Here is a 25,112-nt window from a genome sequence, read left to right on the forward strand (position 1 = left end):
CTGACTCCTAGTAAACTCCTCGTTAACTGAAAGTTAATATTAAAAATTTCTGCGAACTGCTTTTGCTGAACCAGGAGATTGAGGTACATTGTTGGATTTCACCTTTTTTTTTATTTAAACAGCCTGAAGTACTTGAACAGCTAAGTGGATTGAAAGAATTTTGGATGGATGGTAATAGACTGACTTTTATTCCGGGGGTATGTATATAAAAGTTTAAACATTTATACTGCTGCTTTTTACAGTTTTATGTATGCTAAGAGTTTACACATTTCTTTAAATGACTATATAATTTTAATACTATTATTAGAAAATTAATTTTTTTACTATTAACACACTCTTTATTAAAATCAGGAAATCTCTAAAATAAACTTTTATCAAATAGTCCCTTTTTGCAGGGCCAGGGATCAATCCCAGGACCACATACATGCATACCACATACATGACTAAAAATCATTTTTTAATAGGGAATTATGTCCTTTTTAGGGCTTTGCAATTAACTTTAGACCCTAATGAGTTAGGATTTGTTAAGGACATTATTAAAGTAGGATATTTCCTATATTGCCATTGTCATAATAGTAACTGATAATCATACATCTCTAGATCTGAAGAAGCCATAATAGTCTCCAGATGTGTTGCTCACCTAGCAGATGAGTTTTCAATGAAATTTTTGCATCCATTCTGTGTCTGTTGGATTGAATTGATAGATACTCTTATCTCTATTACTAAATCTATTTCTTCTTTTTGAAATAAGTTTGTGATTCTCAAACATTTAATTATGAATTATGTAGTTGGTATATTGGTTTACTACTTAATTTTTTTTATCAACTAATATTTGACCAGTCATTAAGATTTCTCTTTTTTAAAAAAAACCTTTCAGTTTATCGGTAATTTGAAACAACTCACATATTTGGATGTTTCTAAAAATAATATTGAAATGATTGAAGAAGGAATTTCAGCATGTGAAAATCTTCAAGATCTCCTCTTATCAAGCAATTCTCTTCAGCAGCTGCCTGAGACTATTGGTTTGTATCACTTCTTAATTCATAGAATTAATTTAAACTAACGCAGAGTAAGAGAATTTTGTTCTTCTTGATTAGAGCTTTGACATACCAAACTTTGTTATGATATAGTTTGCAGGGTTTTGTGGATGGGGTTGGAGTAGTGGTGGTTTTAGGGGGAGACTCAAGGGATCAGACTGGGGCCAGCCATTACAAGATAATTTTACTGTATTGTCACAGTCACAGATTTATTAAATTTTTTCCTGATGTAATCATTTAAAGTTTCTTTCTTAACATTATTGAGTTTTTTTCATGCTAAGGAAATACTCATTTTTGTTACTAATAAAATTGTAAGAAATTAAAAATGTTAATGTTAGTTTATCCAAACTTGATTTGCCTTGGGGCTGGAGCGATAGCACAGTGGGTAGGGCATTTGCCTTGCACGTGGCCGACCTGGGTTCAAATCCCAGCATCCCATATGGTCCCCTGAGCACTGCCAGGGGTGATTCCTGAGTGCAGAGCCACGAGTGACCCCTGTGTATCGCTGGGTGTGACCCAAAAAGCAAAAAAAAAAAAAAAACTTGATTTGCCTTTTAATCATATACTTACCTGGTAATATTTTTCAGCCCTGCTCCATTTTGGACTCAAGGGCCAAAAGCAGATCCTCTGAGATAATTTTAGTAATTGAGACTGCATTGTATAGCTGCTTATTTGGATTTATGTTACTTATTTTTATTACAGAAATCTACCATATTAAATGTCAGCTGCATTGTGATGTTTAAATACAAAATAGCAGGAAAAGAACAATTGATTTTTTTACCAAGTCAAATTTCATAGCACATTGTATTTTATAGGTGTACCAAAATTTATTCAACACTTGTAAATTTTAATTAAACATTAACTTATTAATTAAATAACCTTGAGATACATAGTCACAAAGTTGTTCATGATTGGGTTTCAGGCATACAATGTTGCAACATCCATCCCTTCACCAGTGAACATTTCCTACCACCAGTGTCCCCAGTTTCCCTCCAGCCCTTCCAGCCTTCCTCTCTGGCAGATGCATTCTTCTCCCTCAAAATCTTAAATGTTTTAGTATTTACTATGCATAGAATATATGGAATGATTTATTTGTACAACTTCGAAGACTACTTTCAAAGGTGTACAAATACTACCTTTTTAAAATCCATTAGTACTTAGTACTATGTATTATTTTTTCATGCATGATAATATTTTGAAGAGCAGGTTATAAAGATGAAACAAATTCATCAAGTTCCCTATTCTATGATGCTAACATTTGAGAGAAGTTTAAATAGATAAATACACACTAAAATTAAGAAATGAGAGTACAGGAAGGAAAGCGCTTAACTTGCCTGGCATACATCTGCTACAGTCACAATCCTGCTTCAAATCCCTGAAACCATGTATGGTTCCCTGAGCACTGCCAGGGGTCACTCCTGAGCACAGAAACAGGAGTTTAAGCACCAACGGGTATAGCCCCCAAATCAGAAGGAAAGAAAAAAAAGTGATAGGTGAAATTAGAAATACAGGATAAGGGGATACAAAGTATATTGTTGTTAAGTATTTCAGATTGACTAGTTAAGAAAGTTCTGTATGATTCATGTCAAATATAATGGATGCTCATATTAACTGTTAACTTTCCTATAGTTCAAGTTGGAAAAACTTACATTATTTCTTTCCACAATAGGTTCATTGAAAAATATAACAACTCTAAAAATAGATGAAAATCAACTAATGTACCTACCTGACTCTATAGGAGGGTAAGATTTTTGTGAATTAATAGAAGTAAATTTTACTGTTAGTTAAGCATGCTATATAAAGGGGATTACATAAATAGTTAAATAAGCAATTGTTTGGGTATAGTTATAATAAAGAGAGGCCTATTTTTTATTGGTGAAGTATAACATAGTGGAAATAGCAAACTGCTAGGTTTAAGTCAAGTCGAAGTTTTGGCATATTAAGTTATATGAATCTCTAATAAAATTTTTAATTATAGGTTAGTATCAATAGAAGAACTGGATTGTAGCGTCAATGAAATTGAAGCTTTGCCTTCATCTATTGGACAGCTTACTAATATAAGAACCTTTGCTGCAGATCATAATTACTTACAGCAGTTACCCCCAGAGGTAATATATTTTAAATTTTTTAAGTGTTTTTTTTTTTCTCTGAGATATCCAGAGTAGTTTTATTTTTGTTCGAAAATAATTATGTAACTAAGATATTATGTTTTGGATGATAACTAATAACATTGATTTGAAAGGGGATAATGTTATTCTATGAAATTAATAATTGAAAATAGAATCTTTTATAAAAGAATTTATAGAACTTTTTAAAAATAATAATTTAAATTCTATTAATAGGCTAGAATTTTGATTATCATATGTATTTTTTTTTTCAGATTGGAAATTGGAAAAACATAACTGTGTTATTTCTCCACTCTAATAAACTTGAGACACTTCCAGAGGAAATGGGCGATATGCAAAAACTAAAAGTCATTAATTTAAGTGACAATAGGTTTGTAATAACATTCATCTGTTGGTGTATAGAAGACATTAGAGAAACTAAGTTTTGATCATAAATTTATTTTTAATGTGCACTTATATTTTAAGTAGAATTTTTAAGAAAAAACTCATCTGATTTTACCTGATGTTTTTTTTTTTTTTTTTTTTTTTTTTGCTTTTTGGGTCACACCCAGCGATGCTCAGGGGTTACTCCTGGCTTTGTACTCAGGAATTGCTCCTGGCAGTGCTTGGGGGACCATATGGGATGCCGGGGATCGAACCCAGGTCAGCCGCATGCAAGGCAAACGCCCTACCCGCTGTGCTATCGCTCCGGCCCCCTGATGTTATTTTTTATTGGTGAAAAAACATACTGGTTTTTTGTCATAGTTTATTTTGTGTTGACATAAACTAGACAGTCTCTTTCAGTCCTACAGTTAGATCTTTGCCTTTTTTTTTTTTTGCCTTAATACCAATATTAAGTAAAACAGTTTTTAGTTTGATTTATTTCATGTATCTTTCTGGACAAAAGATGTGGTCAGGTGCTAACATTACTTAGCTCAGCCAGAGGACAGAGCAGATAGATTCCTGGGGTTGCTAAACTGGAACAGTGTATAAGAACTTTTTCTGATTTGTTTGTTTGGGACTTTTTTGTTGTTTGTTTTTGTTTGGGGTTTTATTATTATTATAATTATTTTACACAGTGTCGGATTGAACCCAGGGCATCAACATACAGGGCAACATACAGTGCTCTGGTGCTAAGGTACATTTATTTTAAGTAGAGTGCTATTCTGTTTTAGCATTCCAGTGAGTGTACTGATTGTGATACTAAAATAGTCTTTGAGTCCAATGGAAATCTTGGCTCAATACAAAATAACAGCAACATAATTTTTTTCAAAATATGAGTACTTGATCCAAAGTGATTTTACTTATTTTTTGTGGTGCCTATATTCAGCCCAATGATTTATACATGCAAAACAAGTGGTCTGTTGCTGGGCTGCATTCCTGCTCCGAAGCAGTAGTCTGAGACTTTGCCTAACATATCCTTGTTTTTTCCCTGAGGTTAACTGTTAGTATTTTTTCTGGCAGGTCATTTTTTGAGATTTGTAGGCTGTGCATTCTCCCCACCCTCCCCTCCAACTGAATTGATTAGATTCTGTGTTCTTTAAAACTGGACAGTATTTTGTTTTATGTACCATTTAAATACGTATGTTGGATTTTCCTCTAAATTTAACTTAACTTTCTCTTGTTTTCATATGCAATAATATAATATTATTTGAAAATTATTAAGTCTAGCTTTTATATTTTAATATTTCTCATTTTAACATTTTTTATTTTTTCACAGATTAAAGAATTTGCCCTTTAGTTTTACAAAACTACAGCAATTGACTGCTATGTGGCTCTCAGATAATCAGGTGGGTATTCTAATTTTGTAAATTATTGAAATTCCACTTACTGTTATTAGATTATGTATTTCCATAGGTTCTTAGAAGAGCAATTGTACTCTTGGTATATATGTAAAATTGTAGTAGAAATGTGGAAAATATTTTAAATAATTAAATATTGTTTTTTTGTAAACTATGCATAGGTTCATAAATAAATGCTTTTGGAATTATCTAACTTCTTTTAAATCTTTTATTAAAAAAAATTTATAGGGGCTGGAACAATAGCACAGCAGGTAGGGCATTTTGCCTTGCACACGGCTGATCCGGGTTTAATTCCCAGCATCCCATATGGCCCCTGAGCTTCACCAGGGGTAATTCCTGAGTGCAAAGCCAGCAGTAACCCCTATGCATTGCCGGGTGTGACCCAAAAAGCAGAAAAAAAAAATTATAGACTAGGCAATGAGATTCAATCAGTATTATCTGTTGTAAATTTTTGTGTCTTTATCAAATACATCTGTTGATATTTGTTAAGCAGTTTAAATTACACTTGTAGTGGAACACCTTGACAGATCACAAAGAAGCATTTATAAGGAATTAGAAGTTTTTTCTTGGAGGTTTTTTGATATCTCCAGCAGTAACTTTTGGTTTCTTTTGGTTTGAGCTGCACTTGGTGGTACTCAGAAAGGTTTAATAGATCATTTATGAAGATTTATAACATGTGGCTCCATAGCTTGAAAGGTGGCCTCACACGCTGGGGGAAAGTCATCCCAGACAGAGAAGGGAACACCAAGTAATATGTGACTGGAGATTCTGCACAGGAAGGGAGATGCGTGCTGAAAGTAGACTAGAGACTGAACAGGATGACCACTCAATACCGCTATTTCAGGCCACAACACCCAAAAGGAAAGAGAGATATCAAATTGGAATGCCTCGCCACAGAGGCTGGGTGGGGTGGGGGGATGGGACTGGGGGGTGGGAGGGATACTGGGTTCATTGGTGGTGGAGAGTGGACACTGGTGGAGAGATGGGCTCTTAAATATTGCATGAAGGCAAAACAAGAACAAAAATGTGTGAATCTGTAACTACCCTCACTGTGACTTACTAATTAAAAAATAAATTTTTAAAAAAATTAGATATTTTAATATTAAAAAAAAGATTTATAACATGAACTAATAGCTCTGGAACTAACAGCTCTAGGAGATATTGGAGAATATACAGACAGATGGAATGTTTATATTCTCATTGAGCTTATATTTTCATGACAGAGATAGTCTCTCTCTCTCTCTCTCTCTCTCTCTCTATATATATATATATATATAAAATGTGTCAGTGCTGCACTGTAGCACTGCACTGTCGTCCCTTTGTTCATCGATATTTTTGAGCGGGCACCAGTAACGTCTCCATTGTAAGACTTGTTGTTACTGTTTTTGGCATATCAAATACACCACGGATAGCTTGCCAGGCTCTGTATGCAAAGCAAACGCCCTACCCGCTGTGCTATCGCCCCAGTCCACATGTCAGTTCTACAAAGAAAAATAGAATCAAAAGAGTAACAAGGTTGTAATAAACATCCTGTTGTTTCTTTTTGGTTTTGGTTTTGGTTTGTATTGTTTGTTGTTTTTTTTTTTGATTTGGGTTACATCTGGCAGTATTCCTGACTTTGTATTCAGAGATCACTCCTGAGACAGTGCTTGGGAACCATATGGGGTACCAGAGATAATCCCAGGTAGGGCTTATGCAAGGCAAACATTCTACCCATTCTGAACCCAGTATCCTGTTTTAAGTATGGTGACTTAGGAAATTCTTTTCTGAAGAATACAACAGTAGAGCATATTCCAAATGAAATCAGTGTGAGCTGCATATACTGGGTTGAATTGGATGAGGCAGATTATTTAAATACTACTCAGTAAAGACCCTATTTGGGGTTGGAGCAATAGTAGAGTTGGGTAGAGTGGTTGCCTTGCACGTGGCAGAACTGGGTTTGATCTTCAGCATACCTTTTGGTCCCCTGAGTACCACTAGGAGTAGTTCCTAATCCCTGAGCATTTCCAGGTGTGATCCAAAAAAGGGATTTAAAAAAAATCCTATTAGTAAAATATACTATTATTGTAAATGTACTTATACCACTCAGTAAAGATCCTACTAGTGAAATATAATATTGATAAAGACCCTAATATTAAAAATGAATTAACTTATTGGGGAATATATTAAGGGAGAGAATTTAGACTCGCATTTAGGACTTTATTAGCCATACCAATCCCTTGGGACTTTTCTCATAGATATAAAGCTGTTGAGGTATTTTAAGCCAGGAAATAACAAGATCTAATTTCATCTTTAAAAGATTGTCCTGAGGGGCTGGAGCGATAGCACAGCCAGTAGGGTGTTTGCCTTGCACGCGGCCGACCCGGGTTCGATTCCCAGCTTCCCATATGGTCCCCTGAGCACCGCCAGGAGTAATTCCTGAGTGCAGAGCCAGGAATAACCCCTGATCATTGCCGGGTGTGACCCAAAAAAAAAGAAGAAAAAAAAAGATTGTCCTGATTATTGTGTGTGAAGTGGATTCTCAGTACTTAGAATATGGGTATAATATTCTATATTGAAAGCAGGGACGTTCAGTAAGGAGGCTTTTGTAGTTTTCAGAAATAGATATTGCTGGGCTTTTAACAGAAATAAAGAGTTTAGATTTTGTGTATGTTTTAAATGTATGTCTGATAGGAGTTAAATGTACTGGAAGTGGTATCTGAGAAAAAGAATAAGAGCAAAAAAGCAAGTATGACTCTTTGGCTTTCACCTTGGAAGAAAATAATTGGAATTGCTATTTCTGAGCTAGGAAAAATAGAGAAGTAAGTGGGGATAAAGTTAATAATTGAGGGCCTAGAAGATGGCTCAAAGGATTTGCATGTGGAAAACAGGTTTGATCCCCAGCTCTACATCATCCCACGAGCATCGCCAGAAATGGCTCCAATTCTCTAATAGCACCAGGTGTGGTGTGTCCCCCCTACCCCTCAAATTAGCTCAGAGTATGATTTTGACATTTTAAAATCTGGGGAGCTTCAGCCAGGGATGTTACCTCAGAGGTAGAGTAGGTGCCTTATGTTTATGATGCCTGGGTTCAATCCCTGGCACCACCAAGAAAAGAAAACTAGAGTTTCATTGTGAAGGCTCGAGGATGCAGTGGTGCTGGGGATTGCCCCTCTACCCCAGTGTGCTCTGGAGCCTGCCTCCAATGATGCTCTGGGGACCATGTGTTGCCAGGGATTGAGCTAGTATTAGCTGTGTGCAAGTCATGTACCTAAAACCCTAGAGTCTCTCGCTGGCCCAGTAAATGGGTTTTTTTTTTTAATTAAAAAAAAAATATATATATATATATATTTTGTTTTTGAGGCCATACCAGGGTTTACTCCTGGCTCTGTTCTTAGGGATCACTCTTGGTGGGCGCAGGGAACTATGCATATGGAGTGCTGGAAATCAAACTCAGGTTGCCCACGTGCAAGACAAATGCCCTGCCCACTGTACCATCTCTCTGACTCCTCAATTGTTTTAAAAAATATACAGCATGTTGGGCTGGAGTGATAGCACAGCAGGTAGGGCGCTTGCCTTGCATGTGGCCAACTCAGGTTTGATTCCCAGCATCCCATATGGTCCCCCGAGCACTGCCAGGAGTGATTCCTGAGTGCAGAGCCAGTAGTAACCCCTGAGCGTTGCTGGGTGTGACCCAAAAAGCCAAAAAAAAAATGCTTAAAAATATACAGCATGTTGATTTTAAAAATGTGTATTAGTGCTTAGTTTTTTATTTAGAGCCATGCTATAATTATCTAAAGCTGTATTTTCTCAAAGTTTGAATAAACTATTCTCTATTTTCCAAATGTGAGAAACTGGAGTTTTCTTTCCACTACCAAAAAAATTTTATTGAGCTGTTATTGGAAACAGGAGACAAAGGAGAAGAGAGAAAGAGGTTGTAATTTAATTGTTTAAGTACTCTCATTTTTCAGTAAAACTGCCACTAGAGTAAACTTTCTAAGCCTTTCTACAAAAGTATCTTTCCAAAGGGAAACACTAGAGGAGATAAATTGCACAAAATGCAAGAACTTACAGCTTTATCAAATTATTATAAGTAATTACTGGACTGCAGGTGTGTTTCAGTACATGTGAGCTTTCAAAACTATTGATAATAAGTGCTAATTACACACCCTGGACAGATTTTTCCTACTTATACTAAAACCTAGTTTGGGGGGGTTTGGGGCTGGAGTGCGTATTGGCTCTGTGTTCATCATATGTCATTCCAGGAATGAAAAGAGGGTTGGAGGCCTTAACCTCTGTGTGTTTCTCCAGCCCTCAACTCTTTAAGTTTTAACTTTAAGATATTTATAAGGTTTCAAATAAGTTCTTTCTAAAATTTGATGATATATGTTTAAATTTGATTTTATAACTATTACATATTCTTTCTAGAAATAATGCTAAGTACTTGAAGGAATTGCTTTACAATTGTTGAAAGTTAAACACTTATTTTGTTTTTCCTAGTCTAAACCCCTGATACCTCTTCAAAATGAGACTGATTCAGAGACCCAGAAAATGGTGCTTACTAACTACATGTTCCCACAGCAGCCAAGGACTGAAGATGGTAGGAACTTAAGATTTTCTTTTGTTTTTTAAAACCAAGTCAGTGACAAATTATAGCAAAGGCCTAAAATGAATTTTAAGTTTCAGAGACTTAGGATTTATAGAATTGCTCAGTCAGGTTCTCTCAAAATGGAAAAATGAGAGAACACCTCAGTGTTAAAGATAGTTGACTTTCAAAAGAAATTTTTTTTAATTGAATCACTATTAAATACACAGTTACAAATTTGTTAATGATTGGATTTCAGTCAAAGTTCAAACTAGAGAAAATTCTAACACAAGTCCCTTCATCAGTGTACATTTCCTATCACTAATGTCCCCGGCCTCCCTTAGCCAGTAACCCCCTCCCCTAGCCTACCTCTGTGGACAGACTTAGGACAACTTCTCAAGAAAAAAATGTTTTCCCTTTTGCTATTGTAGGTGTAATTCTGCCCTGGAATCTACATACTAGTCTTTTGAGTTCTGACAGCAATAGTTACAAATGATTTTCCACAATTACAGTAGAAAGCTCTTTAGACTAAGGAACAAATTGCTTCTAATGTTTATATCACAGAATGTGTATAAAATATAGTTTATATTTTCTACTTTAAATTTTTGTACTATCTGTCTGAAAGTGATAAATCTTTTTTGTTGGTTTTGGGCAATACCCAATGATGTTAAAGGTGTACTCCTGGCTCTGTGCTCAGTGATCACTCCTGCTGGCCAGGGCTGGAGCAATGGTACAGCGGGTAGGGCAGACTGGTGGGCGGGAGGCAAATGGGGATGGGAGGTGTAATAGTGGAGAGAAGTGAGCACTGGGAAGGGATGAGCCTTGAAACACAGTATGCCTGAAACCCAATCATGAGTAACATCAGTGACTAATTTTCTTTTAAATGCTGTTTAAGATACAGTAAAGAGACTTTCTGAATCCCCAGAGATGACTTTGTTGGAAACTGCTCAGTTCTGCTTGCCTTTGCAAATAAGCCACTATATGTATATATGCAAGCTACCAAGAGTATCCCACCCACACGGCAGAGCCTGGCAAGCTACCTGTGGCGTATTCGATATGTCAAAAACAGTAATAAGTCTCACGATGGAGATGTTACTGGTGCCCGCTTGAGCAAATCGATGAACAATGGGACGACAGTGCTACATATACACACACACACACATATGTATGTATTAATAGGACTCTCAGGTTTTGAACCACATTCTACAAATTTTGTTAAACACTCTATTAAGCAACTTCATACATCAAAGAAGTTCTTAAACCAAAATTTTTTTAAAAAATGAAAGGTTGAATTGAATTAAAAATTCATTTTTTTAATATTTGTTTTGAATTTCGTTTTGGTTTTTGTTGGGGGTTATGGGTGGTGAGCACAACACCTGGCCTTGCTCAGGGGTTACTCCTGACTCTGCACTCAGGGATCACTCCTGGCTGGCTTGGGAGACTATATGGGCTCTTGGGGATCAAAGCTCCCTATGTATTACACTGTCTCTCTTTCTCCAGGCCCCTGGTTTTATGATAATCTTTATTTTGATATAACAGGATAAGAAACCTAAAATAAGAAGTAGTCTTGTTGGGGGCTTTGTTCTGTTTTATTTGTTTGTTTTGGGGCCACACCTAGAGATGCTCAGGGCTTATTCCTGGGTCTGTGCCCAGGGATCAGACCTGGTGGGGCTCAGAGGACCATATGTGCTTCCATGAATCAAAACACATGCAAGGGACAGCACCTTACCTTCTCTACTGTCTCTCCAACCCCAAATAAGGACTTTGAAGTGATAGTTATGTTACTTTCACACTGAAGATTCCAATTGATGACATTTGGGTATCCAGATATTTCAGCCTTTCTATTACAAATCCTTTTATTCTCTTTTTTTTTTAATGACTAGAAACTAGTTACGATATTTTTCTTGTATTGATTTTATTTTGCATTATACTATTCATAAGATGATGCATAAGAATTAAAAGGATTGAATTTTGTCTTTTTGGTGGCTGCCTAATAAAAAGCAAAAATAAAGTGTAATAGTTGTTAAGTCTCACCTCAATACTAAATTGGACGTGTTGAATTTATGTTAAGTCTTCCATTTTCTTTATATACTGTATAAAGATATCTTTTACTGGAGCTGGAGTGGTAGTACAGAAGGTAGGGTATTTGCTTTACACATGGCTGACCCAAGTTCAATCCCTGGCATCCCACATGGTTCCCTGAGCACTGCCAGGAGTAATTGCTTGAGGCAGAGCCAGAAGCAAACAGTGAGCAGGTATGATCAAAAAAGTTTAAGGGGGCCGGAGCGATAGCACAATGGGTAGGCGTTTGCCTTACACACGGCCGACCCGGGTTCGATCCCCGGCATCCCATATGGTCCCCCAAGCACTGCCAGGAGCAATTCCTGAGTGCAAAGCCAGGAGTAACCCCTGAGCATCGCTGGGTGTGACCCAAAAAGCAAAAAAATAATAATAATAATAAATAAATAAATAAATAAATAAAAAAGTTTAAAAAAAAACAAAAACAAAAAAAACTTTTATTTTATCGTGTCATACTTAAGGCAGTGATAAAATTTCATACCATTAAAGTAATTTTTACCAAAATACTTCATTCTTTCTCTTATAAATTTCTCCCTTTTCTCAGTGCATATTGAATAAATTAAAATTAAATTATATTTCTGAATAGAAAAACTTGGAAATAATAATCTATAAAACTGCTTATACTTTTTTACATATAACTGCTAAAATCCAATACATATTTTAATTGGTATATTCTTTTTTTTGGGGGGGGGGTCACACCCAGCGATGCTCAGGGGTTACTCCTGGCTTTGCACTCAGGAATTACTCCTGGCAGTGCTTGGGGGACCATATGGGATGCCGGGGATCGAACCTGGGTCGGCCGCATGCAAGGCAAACGCCCTACCCGCTGTACTATCGCTCCAGCCCTTAATTGGTATATTCTTTTTAGGAACTCTTCCAATGAGACAAAAGAACATCACAAAAAGATACTTGATTGCTATTGTTTTTTTTTTTTAAAAAAAGGAATCAAAACCTAATTGATAGTGTAGAATTTATAGTTGCTATTGGCATCAACCAGTTGTGATTTAATAAACTCCTAAGGAAAATCATGAGCAATGAGCTAGAGAGATAGTACAGTGGGTTGGGCACTTGTCTTATACCCAGCTGATCCTGGTTTAATTCTAGGCATCACATGAGGTTCCAAGAACCACCAGGAATAATTCCTGTGCACTTTTTGCTTATTTGCCGCTCATAATGAAAGAGAATGAAAAAAAGGAAAGAAAAAGGAGAGGGAGGAAAACAAAAAGAAGGGAAAAAAGAAAAGAAAGAAAAAAATTATGAGCAAGTAATAGTTTTTTACAATTACAATAAAATATACTGAATTTTTTTTCTCTAGTTATGTTCATATCAGATAATGAAAGTTTCAATCCTTCATTGTGGGAGGAACAGAGGAAACAGCGTGCTCAAGTAGCATTTGAATGTGATGAAGACAAAGATGAAAGGGAGGCACCTCCCAGGGTGAGCCTATTCATACTTCAATCTTTAAATGGAATTGTTTGTATATATTACTATGCCCCTCTCGGAGAGCCCGGCAAGCTACTGAGAGTATCGAACCCTCATGGCAGAGCCTGGCAAGCTACCCATGCGTATTGGATATGCCATAAACAGTAACAATAAGTCTCTCAATGAGAGACGTTACTGGTGCCCACTCGAACAAATCGATGAGCAACGGGATGACAGTGACCAGTATGGTTCTATTTGGAGGAATACAGAGGAGTATTCATGTATTTACTTGGTCTCAATCCACTTGAGGTTTTATTAGTTAAGAAAGAATTTGAGAGTAATATAAAGCTAATTAAAGAACATTGCAAAGTATGTATAAATATGAGGAAAACATTTCTTGTTTTTGTTCTCTTAGTCACTTACTTTTGTATACTCTAGGAAAGAGAAGAAGTTATGGATAACTTTATTTTCTTTGTGGGATTGAGAATGTGTGTCACAGTGATTAGAAATAGCAGATGCCCCTTTCCAAGTTATGATTGTAGTTTTTTTTCCTCATAGAAATAACTAAGTCAGCAGTTAGGCTTATCACAGAAGAGTTTGGTTCCTGAAATATACGATAGGGTATATAAATGTGGAAACTTTATATGTAATTAGATAAAGTGGCTAGCTAGAAAACTTAATACCTATTTAAAGCTAGTTGATAATTTAGCAATATTCACGATACATATCTACAAATGGATTATTTAGGTTTGCTTTAAAATATTTGAAAACATCGAAATCTGTAAACTGGTTTTTACATATTGTTCAATCCATTTTTTTTATCAAATCTAAAATGTTTTCAGCGTGTTGTCACATGTCTTCACCATTATCCCTACATGCCAGATTTACAATGGCTTATAGATAAATCTTAAAATTGGTGTTAGAAATAGTCCTATTTTTAAATTTCACTTATTTTATTTCTCTAGGAGGGAAATTTAAAGAGATATCCAACACCATACCCAGATGAGCTTAAAAATATGGTCAAAACTGTTCAAACCATTGTACATAGATTAAAAGATGAAGAAACTAATGAAGATTCTGGCAAAGATTTGAAACCACATGAAGATCAGCAAGTTAAAAATAATGATGTGGGCATAAAGGTTGGAAAACTCAATTCAAAAAGAATTTACCAAAGCCTGTTTCAATTCCTTTAAAAGTTTTAAATAATTGAAATAATGCTTTTTGTATACACTAAAATGTACTATATTTTATGGTCTGATTCTCAATTTTCTATACTAGTTAATTATTATTATGTTTATAGAATGTCTACGTGTTCAGGAAAGCCTTTAAAACATTTTTGCCTGAACAGAAAATAAGATACTGAATGTTAGTAATTATAATGCTTATAATTTATGAAACCATTTTCTCCCTGATAATATTTAATACATATTCTAATTTCAAATGTAGTTTTATGACAGGCCACCTTTTCCTCAGATTGGATCCATAGAAAGAGAAGGGTTTTCTTGTCATTAGTTACTGTAAGTTCCACAGTGAGCAAAAAAATATTGTAACTATACTGAGTTTGAGCATTATGTGCGTTAGTCTTATTCATTAATGCCCTCTTTGTATATTCAAAAACAAAATGTTGCCCCATCTAAATGGTTAAGTTAAAGTGTTTTGTGAACCTTTTGGGATTGCCTGTGTTCAAAAAGAACATTTTGGTTTTGAGTTGATTTTTCATGTTTAAAATGTCCTTGGGGGGCTGGAGCAATAGCACAGCGGGTAGGGCGTTTGCCTTGCACGCGGCCGACCTGGGTTCTAATCCCAGCATCCCATATGGTCCCCTGAGCACCGCAAGGGGTAATTCCTGAGTGAAGAGCCAGGAATAACCCCTGTGCATCGTCGGGTGTGACCCAAAAACTAAATAAATAAAATAAAAAATAAAATAAAATGTCCTTGATTTATCCACATTAAGATGATTAAATTGATTTTTAAAATCTTATATTCACTTTAATACCAAAATATATATAACTAAAGTTTAAGAACTATGAATTATCTTTTACTCAGACTTCAGAAAATACTTCTACAGTAAGAAACAAACCTGATGAAAGAGAAAAGTATCTGATAGCAAACTCTGTGCAGAAAACCCGAGAGCCTGAAGCTGAGATCGGTCCTGGTAAACTCCCAGTAACTACAAATATGAAAGCCTCTGAGAACTCAAAGCACACTGTTAATCATACTGATGTGTTTGAGGTATGGTTCAGTTACGGTTGTTCTGGAATATGTAGCAACTGATAAAGAAAATATTTTATTGCTAACTACTAAATTTTGGAGAAATCTGATACTGAAAGCAACAGAAATAAACTAACAGATTCACCATTTAAAATTTTTCTATTATTTCCTGGTATTATTCATCACCTTTATTATTTTTGTTTGCTTTTGTTTTGGGGCCACACCTGGTGGTGCACAGGGCTTACTCCTGGTTCTGCACTCAAGGATCTTTCCTGACAGGCTTAATTATTTCTACAATGGCCTTTAAGGACCTTTTTTTCCCCCCCTCTACTGTTTCTTTTCATCATATACTAGGAATAATCTAACCTAAAATTGATCTGTTTATGAACAGTATTACAGTGTCAATATTACATTAATGTATGTTGACCACCAGACATCTTCGTTTCTTTTTGTTTTGTTTTGTTTTGTTTTGTTGGAGGGAATATCTTAGTACTGGAGCCCAGGGAACACACTTCAAAAATGCCCAGCCAGCCAGAACCAGAGGATGCAGTTCTGCTCTATCTGATCTATCTATCTCTGTGGTCCTCACAGGGGCCTGTAGGCCATACCTGGTGATGATCAGAGAACCATGTGCTGCCTGGGATGGAATTCTGGGTTAGATACATGTCTAACCCCTCTTTGATCTCACAGCCCACTTTTTATTTTTCATTTTATTTTTGCTAATAGCACTTAATTGTAGATAATCTGGGCCAATTGCCAAATTTTGGAGAAAAAAATATGGCAAAGCGACTGTTTCTAATTTGGGCAAGAATTTTCATTAGGTCATTGTAATGAAAATCCTTATGATTTCTTCGAATCCTGTGTGATTCTTGAGGGGCCCTAAATTTGAAGATTAGGATGAGACTCGAGCACCTTCATTAAGCTGAATGTTTTATTGGCAGAGGTTTTGTTTTATTTATTTGCTTCTGTGGCATTTGACATAGTACCAGGAACATAGTAATCATTAATACATATTTATTGGGTCCTTGACATATTTCTAATAATTGCGATAGTTCTATTGCTATATCTTGAAAAACTTAAATCTTATACTAGTTTTCGCCATTGTTACTATGCAGTGCTTTCATACAAGTTCTAAATAATCTTCTTTGGAGTTAGTATAATTTAATAGTTAAATCAAAATTCAGTTTTAAAAGTATTTTCTTTTTCCACTAAATTAGGAATCTGAAGAACTTTCTTCTGATGAAGAAATGAAAATGGCAGAGATGCGACCACCATTAATTGAAACCTCTATTAACCAGCCAAAAGTGGTAGCACTTAGTAATAACAAAAAAGGTTAGACATTAAAATAATACATCCAGACTAAAAAAATGGGCAGAATGAAATTAACAGTTTGTTCTTTATCTTTCTTGTTTTCAGAAAAAGCTCTTGATAATTTTTTTCACGGCCTTCATGCAAGTGTACCTCCAAGGGAACAAACTTATAAATGGACAAGTTTTGATAATGATTATATTTCCACCACTTATTTTTCTATGAGCTATTTTTTGTGGGGGAGGGCAACACCGCCAGGAGTGATCCCTGAGCATAAAGCTTGGAGTTTGTCCTGAGCACTGCCAGCTGTGGCCCAAAAAAAAATGACCAGGGGAAAAAAATCATTGTTTCATCTCTTTGCATATTGCAAGTAAATTTTATTTTAATTTGGGGTGGGGATGCAGATCCACACTTGGCAATGCTCAGGTGCTACTCCTGGCTCAACTTAGGAATGACTTCTGGCTGCTCAGGGACCCTATAGGATGCTGGGACTTGAACCCAAGTCAATTACATGCATTGCAAGCACTCTACATGCTGTACTATCTCCCTGGCTCCTGGTTATCTAATTTTTACCTTTGATACTGAATTAGGACAATATAGACACCATTTGTCACAACAAATTCTTGATGAATTTTCAATGGATTAAATTTGTTTGTTTCAGATGATATAAAAGATACTGATTCTTTATCAGATGAAGTAACACACAATAGCAACCAAAATAACAGCAACTGTTCTTCTCCATCTCGGATGTCTGATTCAGTTTCTCTGAATACTGATAGTAGTCAAGATACCTCACTCTGCTCTCCAGTGAAACAAACTCATATTGGTATTAATTCCAAAATCAGGTTTGTGAACATCAGAACAGAATAATTCCTTGGTTTAGGAGGTTATTTTGCATTGGGGGTGGGGAGGGGGGCACACTAGTCATGCTCAGGACTTGTTTTAAGTAGCCTTTATCTAATTATAGTTTACATTAGTCTTTTTAAAAAGAGGTAAAAGGGGGGCCGGGGAGATAGTACAATGGGCAGGACACTTACTCTGCATGCATTACCTGTAGAAGGCCAGTTTGATCCCTAGCAACCCCTGATTCACCACAAACTGCCAGCAGCAGCCCCTGTGCAAAGAGTTTTGGAAATGGTCCATAAACCAAAAGAGAGGCGATAAAATAATCTTTGTGGTTTATTATAATTAAAGAATTTGAATCGGGGTCCCAAGCAATAATATGGTGGGTAGGGCTCTTGCCCTGTAGTCAGCTGACCCAGCTTCAATCCCCGGCAGCCCCTTTGGTTCCTGAACCCCACAGGAGTGATCCCTAAGCACAGAGCCTGTAGAAAACCCTGAGCACTGCCAGCTATAGCCCCCAAACCAAAATAACAATAAAAGATAAGAGTGGAAGAAAAGACAATATATCTAATTCTCTTCAATAAACAATTTTATATATCAAGATATTAAGGCAAACTGCCTCTTTGGAGTAATTTAAAATGAAAGGAAGTTATTTTTAGTTTTTCGTTGTTAAAAATTTTTTTTTGCAAACACATCCCCCAAACCTTGCAACATAGTCATTTATTTAGGTTTTTACCTCCCTACAAACCCCATTCTCTTGATTTGTGGTAGCTGTTGCAGGGACAAGGGCTTGTACACAGGACTGACGGGTAGTCCCATATTTTTCACTGTGGTACTGCTATGGTGATTACACAGCAGATCACCGTGCTTCCATACTTGGCTATAATGCTTGCCAAGGCTTGTACTTCTTTTTGCAGTGGCAGTGCATGCACACGTTTTCCCCAGAGTTCACAATCTCAGTTGAGGAATACAAGTTAGTATTGTGGTATTTGCAGAAGTGACTACGGTCATGCACATGCTTGCTAGAGGTTGTATTTCCAGGCTTCGCTCAGACATCTTTTTAGTGATAGTGCTCACCAGGGGTGGTTCCCCTTTGTACTGATTACACACATCTGACTGCAGTACAGCCGAAAATTGCTTGCAGCACTGCCAGGCTAAAACCACAGAGCTGCGTGGATCTCACCAGGACACTGGGGATTTGAATTCCTGACAATACTTTTGCAGGGTAGGAGCACTAAGTTACTGCACTATCCCATTAGGTTTGAAAGAGGAGCAGTTTTAGAGTTAGAAATAAAATGTGTGTGTCGGGAGGGTGTGGGCAGATGCGCCTTTAAATGGTTTACTAAACTGCTTCTTATTTTTGCCTGTATCTGTAGCTTAGAATTAAATTTTTTTGTATTTGGAAGGAATGACCAAGATTGTATCCAAAACATGCCAAGTTTTTGTTCTGCTAAGTTTTACCCTGGCCGTGGAATTTTTTTTTTTTTTTTTAATTTTTGAACTACATGTGGCTGTGCTCGAGTCTTACTCCTGACTCTGTGCTCAGGAGTCACTCATAGTGGGGCTTAGGGGACTATATGAGGTACCAGGGATCAAACCCAGACTGGCTGTATGCAAGGCAAGTGCCCTGCCCACTGCATTTCATTGTGAACTTCTATCAATTCATAATTTTGTGTACCTACATGTAAATTAGTGTTCTGTTACTGAGAAAGTGAGATTAATATTATATCTTCATAAAATTACCTTTTTTTAGGCAAGAAGATGAAAATTTCAACAGTCTTTTACAAAATGGAGATATTTTAAACCATTCAACAGAGGAGAAGTTTAAAGTTCATGACAAAAAGGATTTTAAGTTAAGAGAATATGAATTGAATATTGAAGAACGATTAGTTCTTCTTGAGAAGGGTGTTGATACAACAACCACGACTAATGAATCTCATAAATTGGACCATATTAATATGAATCTTAATAAATTCGTAACTAATGATACTTTTCAACCAGAGATAGTAGAAAGATCAAAGACACAGGATGTAATGCTTGGAACAGGCTTTTTAAACATAAATGCTAAAGGAGAAGCTGAGCACTTGGAAAATGGCAATGAGTATCCTAACCTGGAATGTGTGAATAAGATTAATGGACATTCAGAAACTTCAAAGCATCCTAGGAGGACTGAACCACATGACACTGATACTTCTGTTGAAGTGGGTATTTCCAAAAGCACTGAAGATCTCTCCCCCCAGAGAGGTGGGCCAATTATATCTGTTGTGAAATCACATAGCATAACTAATATGGAGACTGGAGGGCTAAAAATCTATGACATTCTTAGTGATAATGGACCTCAGCCACCAAGTGCCACAGTTAAAGTAACATCTAATATTGATGGAAAAAATATAGTCAGGAGCAAGTCCGCTACACTCTTGTATGATCAACCATTGCAAGTATTTACTGGTTCTTCTTCATCTTCTGATTTATTATCAGGTACAAAGGCAGTCTTCAAGTTTGATTCAAATCATAATCCTGAGGAACCAAATATACTAAGAGGCCCCGCAACAAGTGGCCCACAGTCCATACCTCAAATATATGGTCCTCCGCAATATAACATCCAGTACAGTAGCAGTGCAACAGTCAAGGACAATTTGTGGCACTCCAAACAAAATCCCCAAGTGGATGTCGGTTTTCCTCAGCATCTTCCTAGATCAGAAAGCACGGAAAATCATAGTTATGCAAAGTTTTCTGCCAACATGAATTTCTCTAACCATAATAACGTTCGAGCTAATACTGGTTACCATTTACATCAGAGAATTGGCCCAGGAAGACATGGGGAAATGTGGGCCATGTCACCAAATGACCGACTTGTGCCTGGAGCAGCTCGAGCTACAATTCAGCGACAAAGTAGTGTGTCATCTACAGCCTCTGTAAATCTTTGTGAGCCAGGTTCCACAAGGCGGGCCCAAATTCCTGAAGGGGAGTATTTATCATACAGAGAGCTGCATTCCGTGGGAAAAACTACTCCAATGATGTCAGGATCACAGAGACCTCTCTCTGCACGCACATATAGCATTGATGGCCCAAATGCATCAAGGCCCCAGAGTGCTCGACCCTCTGTGAATGAAATACCAGAGAGAACTATGTCAGTTAGTGACTTCAATTATTCACGGACTAGTCCTTCAAAAAGACCAAATGCAAGGGTTGGTTCCGAGCATTCTTTATTAGATCCTCAAGGAAAAAGTAAAGTTCCTCATGATTGGCGAGAACAAGTACTACGACACATTGAAGCCAAGAAGTTAGAAAAGGTAATCAAATGCAAGATTTTCTTTCTTCTCCTAATGCAGTAATTTATTTTCCTTAAAAACACTTGGCATTTTTAAAAAATATTCCGAGTTACTGAATATATATCTACATTCTAGGAATTTTCTTTGGTGCTCTGAACAGGATTCTAAGTTAGGACTTAGAACAGTTGAAATGGTAGTGTATGCTTGATTCCGTCTCTTTAATCTCAAGTATTTTCTAATGTACATACATTTTTTGTGTGTGTGTTTTGTTTTTCTCTTTTAGATTCTACATATTATAACATGTGTACACTTTTCTCTCTGTCTAGCGTTTTTCTGGTCTCTTGCTCTCGTTTATTTGTAATTGTTAGTTACATAATTATGTGTGAGACAGTAGCAGTTTACAATATACTTAGCAGAATAACAAGAAATAGATTGCATATGTGAACATTTCATAGTGGTGCTTTTCTGAGTTTATGTCTTTTGACTAACACCAAACAGACCTTATGAACTGTCACACAAATGGTTTTTGGCATGGCCTTGTGTTCTTTGTTCTTGATTTTTTTTTCTTTTGTCTTTCTTTTGGTTTTGGGGGCCACGCGCTATGGCGCACAGGGATCATTCCTGGTGGGCTCAGGGGACCATATGGAACCATACTGCGTGCCAGGGATTGAACTGGATCCGCATACAAGGCAAACACCTAACCCACTGTGTTATGACTCCATCTCCCAACTCTTGACTTTTCTTAGTTACAGTCCTGATTGGCTTGACTCGGGTGTCTATGGCTCAAGCATGATTTTGTAAAGTTTATATTTATATGTATAGATCCTAGCGTTTTGAAAGGAGAGGGTGTGTGTGTGTGTGTGTGTGTGTGTGTGTGTGTGTGTGTGTTCCTTGTATGGGAGAAGAGATAGTACAGGGAGTATAGTGTTTGCCTTGCAGATAGCCAACCCTTTTTTGACCTCTGGCACTGCATATGATTCCCCAAGCACCTTAAGGATTAAGCCTGAGCTACTGCCACGTGTGGCCTTCATCCTCTCCTTCCCTCCAAAAAAATACTATCCTGCAAAACTGATACCAGTGCCACCTTTCTTTGGCATGTATGTAATAAGGTATATTCTTTCTTTCAAATTTAGCTTATATCTCTTGATGGACAATATCCCCATACTGCCTTTATCAAATATCAGGTTAGTTAATTTGTTTGTTTAATTAGCTGAAGACATGCTACTTCAGTTCGTGGTTTTTTTTTTTTATTTCTAAACAACAGTGCCAGGGATTGATTGAACCAGAGTCTCAGACATGTATCGCTTTAATTCCTTAGATCAAATTTTTCAGAAATAAATGCCTCCAGTATGATTAGTACTTTCTGTCATTGAATCCTTTTGACTTTTCAATCTCAACTTTAAATAATTCAGCATCTGTATACAGCTTCATCTCTCTCTTCATTTTATTTTATCAGTAACTTTAAAGAGCTATCATTGAAGCTCTTTAAACTTAAATGTGACCTTTCTAAGGAATTTAGAAGATAATGAAATGAGAAATATATGAGCGGAATTGAGATCAAGAATTAAAGAGGCATTTCTGCAACAGACTTCAAGTTTACTTTTGATTGGAATATTCTTGTAATCAGTTATTGAGAAAATGGCTTATAATTTGTTAAGGAAGTATAATCCATTATTGAGGAAATCGCTTGTAATTTGTTATTGAGGAAGTAGCAGCTTAAGAATGGTGCCTTGAATAACTGGTTGTTGAGAATGCTGTTTAATTATTACTAAACATAGAGAAGGAATCACAGGTTTGGAGAAGATACAGGTTTGATTATCATTGCAGTTTGTTAGTTGACATCTCAGCTGGCTGTTCTCCCCTTTCTTTTTCTGTATCACAGAGATAATAGTCACCACATGTCCATTGTTACTTACTGCTTCTTATAATTAGAAATTTAATGATATAGTAGATGGTATTTTCCCAGTTGTTCCCACTGGTAATTTAGTGGTGAAAATTAGTCAAACTAAGATAAATCTTCAAGATAACAGATTATATGAACACAGATCTGTGGCAATTACATTTTCCAGGTATAGGTCACACTTTGAGGTTAAGAGAGGTGCTCTTTTTCATAATACACAAGTATTCACATATGAGATATGATTTTATGTAAAAGTGTTATCTGAATTATTTTTGCAAGTTGTGATAAACCATACTAAAAAAAGTTTATAAAAAAAGATATAGGTTATCTTAAATTTAAAAATTAGCCACCATGTTTTACAGCATTTTGAGAAATATTAATAACTTCGCACTCTGCTATTTAGCTAATTGTATAAATAATTTAAGACTCTTCCAATTTCAGATTTCATCTGCAAAATAGAAACAATAAAAGGAACTACTTTTAAGATTTATTTAAAAATTACATGAGGTAAAGAGATGTAGCTCAGTATTAAAATGCATGCTTTTTATGCACAAGACTTTGGTTCAAGCCTCAATACCAAAAAAATTTAAAGGGGTTAGAGTGAATGTACTTGCTTTGCATGCATCCCACCAGGCTTCAGTACCCGGTACCACATATGGTCCCTTTGAGCCTCATCAGGAGTGATCTTTAAGCTCAGAGCCAGGAGTAAGTGCTGAGGACTGCTGAATGTTGGGTCCCACCATTCTTTCCCAAAAAAAAACAAGTTTTTTATATTAAAAATAAATTTTAAATAAATAAATGAGTTTATAGCACTTGGAACAGTGTCTTTGTATAACTGTCATAAGAATATTCATTATCGTTCTCTTCCTTATTGCAGTATTAAAATACTTAAGATACCAACTGATTAATATTTTTATTTATAACATCAAATTACTTGATTAGTGTCTAGAGAGATAGTACAGTGGGTAAGGTGCTTACCTTGCACACGGCTGACCCACGTTCAATCCCCAGCATCCCATATGGTCAGTTCCCTAAGCCCCACCAGGAGTGGTCCATTGAGCGAAGAGTCAGAAGTAACCCCTGAGCATAGCTGGATGTGACCCCAAAACCAATAAAGAAAATAAAAAGGGAAATTTATTATGATACTGAAATAAGGAATAGCATCTATAAGCAAAATTTTAATAACAGCTATGAAAGTGCTTTTTAGAAAATTGAGGTACTATCTGTTGTGTGCCCTATATGAATTTCTCATTAGCATACTTTATTTACAGTAATACCAGTATCACTATTTTATACTTTTCTTTTAAACACACTGATTAAGGACCTGATAGTGTGGCTCAGGGGCACAGCACACATCTTGAATGCATGAAAAATGAGACCAGTGTCTTGCACCAAATAAATTAAAAAATAGACATTCATCAGAAGTGATGATACTGAATAATGTTTGGGTTATATACTTACTAGCAGAGAAAATTTCTATAGAAACATTTGACTGGGCTGTAATCATCATGATGATTACCTCTGGTACTTTTGAATGCATTTTCTGTGAGTGTTTGATCTTTCTATTTGAAAAACCTATCACGATAAATACGAAACTAATCAGAGATGATGGAGCTATTCACAAGACCTCTACTTGTTGAAATAATCCTAAAATTTTGATAAATAAGATTAAGGTAGAAATCAAAACATGGAAGGAAGAGAGCAAGGGACAAGAGACAGAACTTAGTAGAATTAGGGTTTATATTGAGAAAAGTAACAATAAAATGTGGGTCAGTTTAGGAGTAAGTAAATAGTAGAGCTTCCAGGGGTGGCTCAGCAATATCTTGTATATATGGGACCCTAGGTTTCATCTCTAGCACCACACCAACAAAACAAAAAGTAACAGTAGTAATAAGTGTGTTGAGTGTCAGAAACTATCACTATGTGAACATGATTTGTATTTTTTATAGCAGTCTTATAATATTTTTGTCTTATTATTTTGTTTTATCCCACTTTGCATTAAGGAAATGGAGAAAGAAATTAGTGAAGTAACTTTCAGGATGATACACATGTCACATATGTGGAAAAGAGGATGCAAAAAATTTTTGCTTAGTGTACAGGCCACAGTGTGGAACCACTGTTGTTTCCTGAGTATAGAACTGATATGACATGAGAGGTGTTTCAGGATCTCTCTGGCCAAAGTTTAGGATGAATTAGTTAGAAAAATATGTCTGAGCAGTGATTTAGCTCAGTGGTAGAATTTGCCTATGTGAGGAGGCCCTTAATTTGGTCCTTAGAACCATTTAAAAAAAAATTATTTTCAGTAATAAAGTACAGATTAGTTACCGTGTGTGTGTGTGTGTGTGTGTGTGTGTGTGTGTGTGTGTGTGTGTTTAATTATTTTGTTTGGAAGAGGTTAGGTGATAAGATCCACGTAGATTTCAGGGATGGAAGAGATATTATAGTGGATAAGGTACTTGCATACAGCTGACCTAGGTTCATTCCCATCACCACTTATGGTCTCCCTGAGCCCCACCAGGAGTGATGCCTGAGTAAAGAGTCAGAAGTAAGATTTGACCAACCCTGACTG

At 36.2% G+C, this 25,112-nt stretch overlaps 1 protein-coding gene across 3 annotated transcripts in view; it reads left to right on the plus strand.

The window, feature by feature from the left end:
- Window positions 1-25,112, plus strand: part of ERBIN (erbb2 interacting protein) — a 105,287-nt gene that overhangs the window by 64,872 nt on the left and 15,303 nt on the right. For all 3 annotated transcript variants that reach the window (XM_055144665.1, XM_055144714.1, XM_055144608.1), the window contains exons 9-21: window positions 123-197; window positions 878-1,022; window positions 2,707-2,779; window positions 3,016-3,145; window positions 3,418-3,533; window positions 4,863-4,932; window positions 9,424-9,523; window positions 12,903-13,024; window positions 13,975-14,148; window positions 15,056-15,241; window positions 16,438-16,552; window positions 17,190-17,373; window positions 19,125-20,664. In XM_055144665.1, the coding sequence (XP_055000640.1) occupies window positions 123-197; window positions 878-1,022; window positions 2,707-2,779; window positions 3,016-3,145; window positions 3,418-3,533; window positions 4,863-4,932; window positions 9,424-9,523; window positions 12,903-13,024; window positions 13,975-14,148; window positions 15,056-15,241; window positions 16,438-16,552; window positions 17,190-17,373; window positions 19,125-20,664 (3,030 nt within the window). The remainder of the gene's footprint in view (window positions 1-122; window positions 198-877; window positions 1,023-2,706; window positions 2,780-3,015; window positions 3,146-3,417; window positions 3,534-4,862; window positions 4,933-9,423; window positions 9,524-12,902; window positions 13,025-13,974; window positions 14,149-15,055; window positions 15,242-16,437; window positions 16,553-17,189; window positions 17,374-19,124; window positions 20,665-25,112) is intronic.

Source organism: Sorex araneus, chromosome 1, assembly GCF_027595985.1.
Source record: "Sorex araneus isolate mSorAra2 chromosome 1, mSorAra2.pri, whole genome shotgun sequence".
Taxonomy (NCBI): Eukaryota; Metazoa; Chordata; class Mammalia; order Eulipotyphla; family Soricidae; genus Sorex; species Sorex araneus.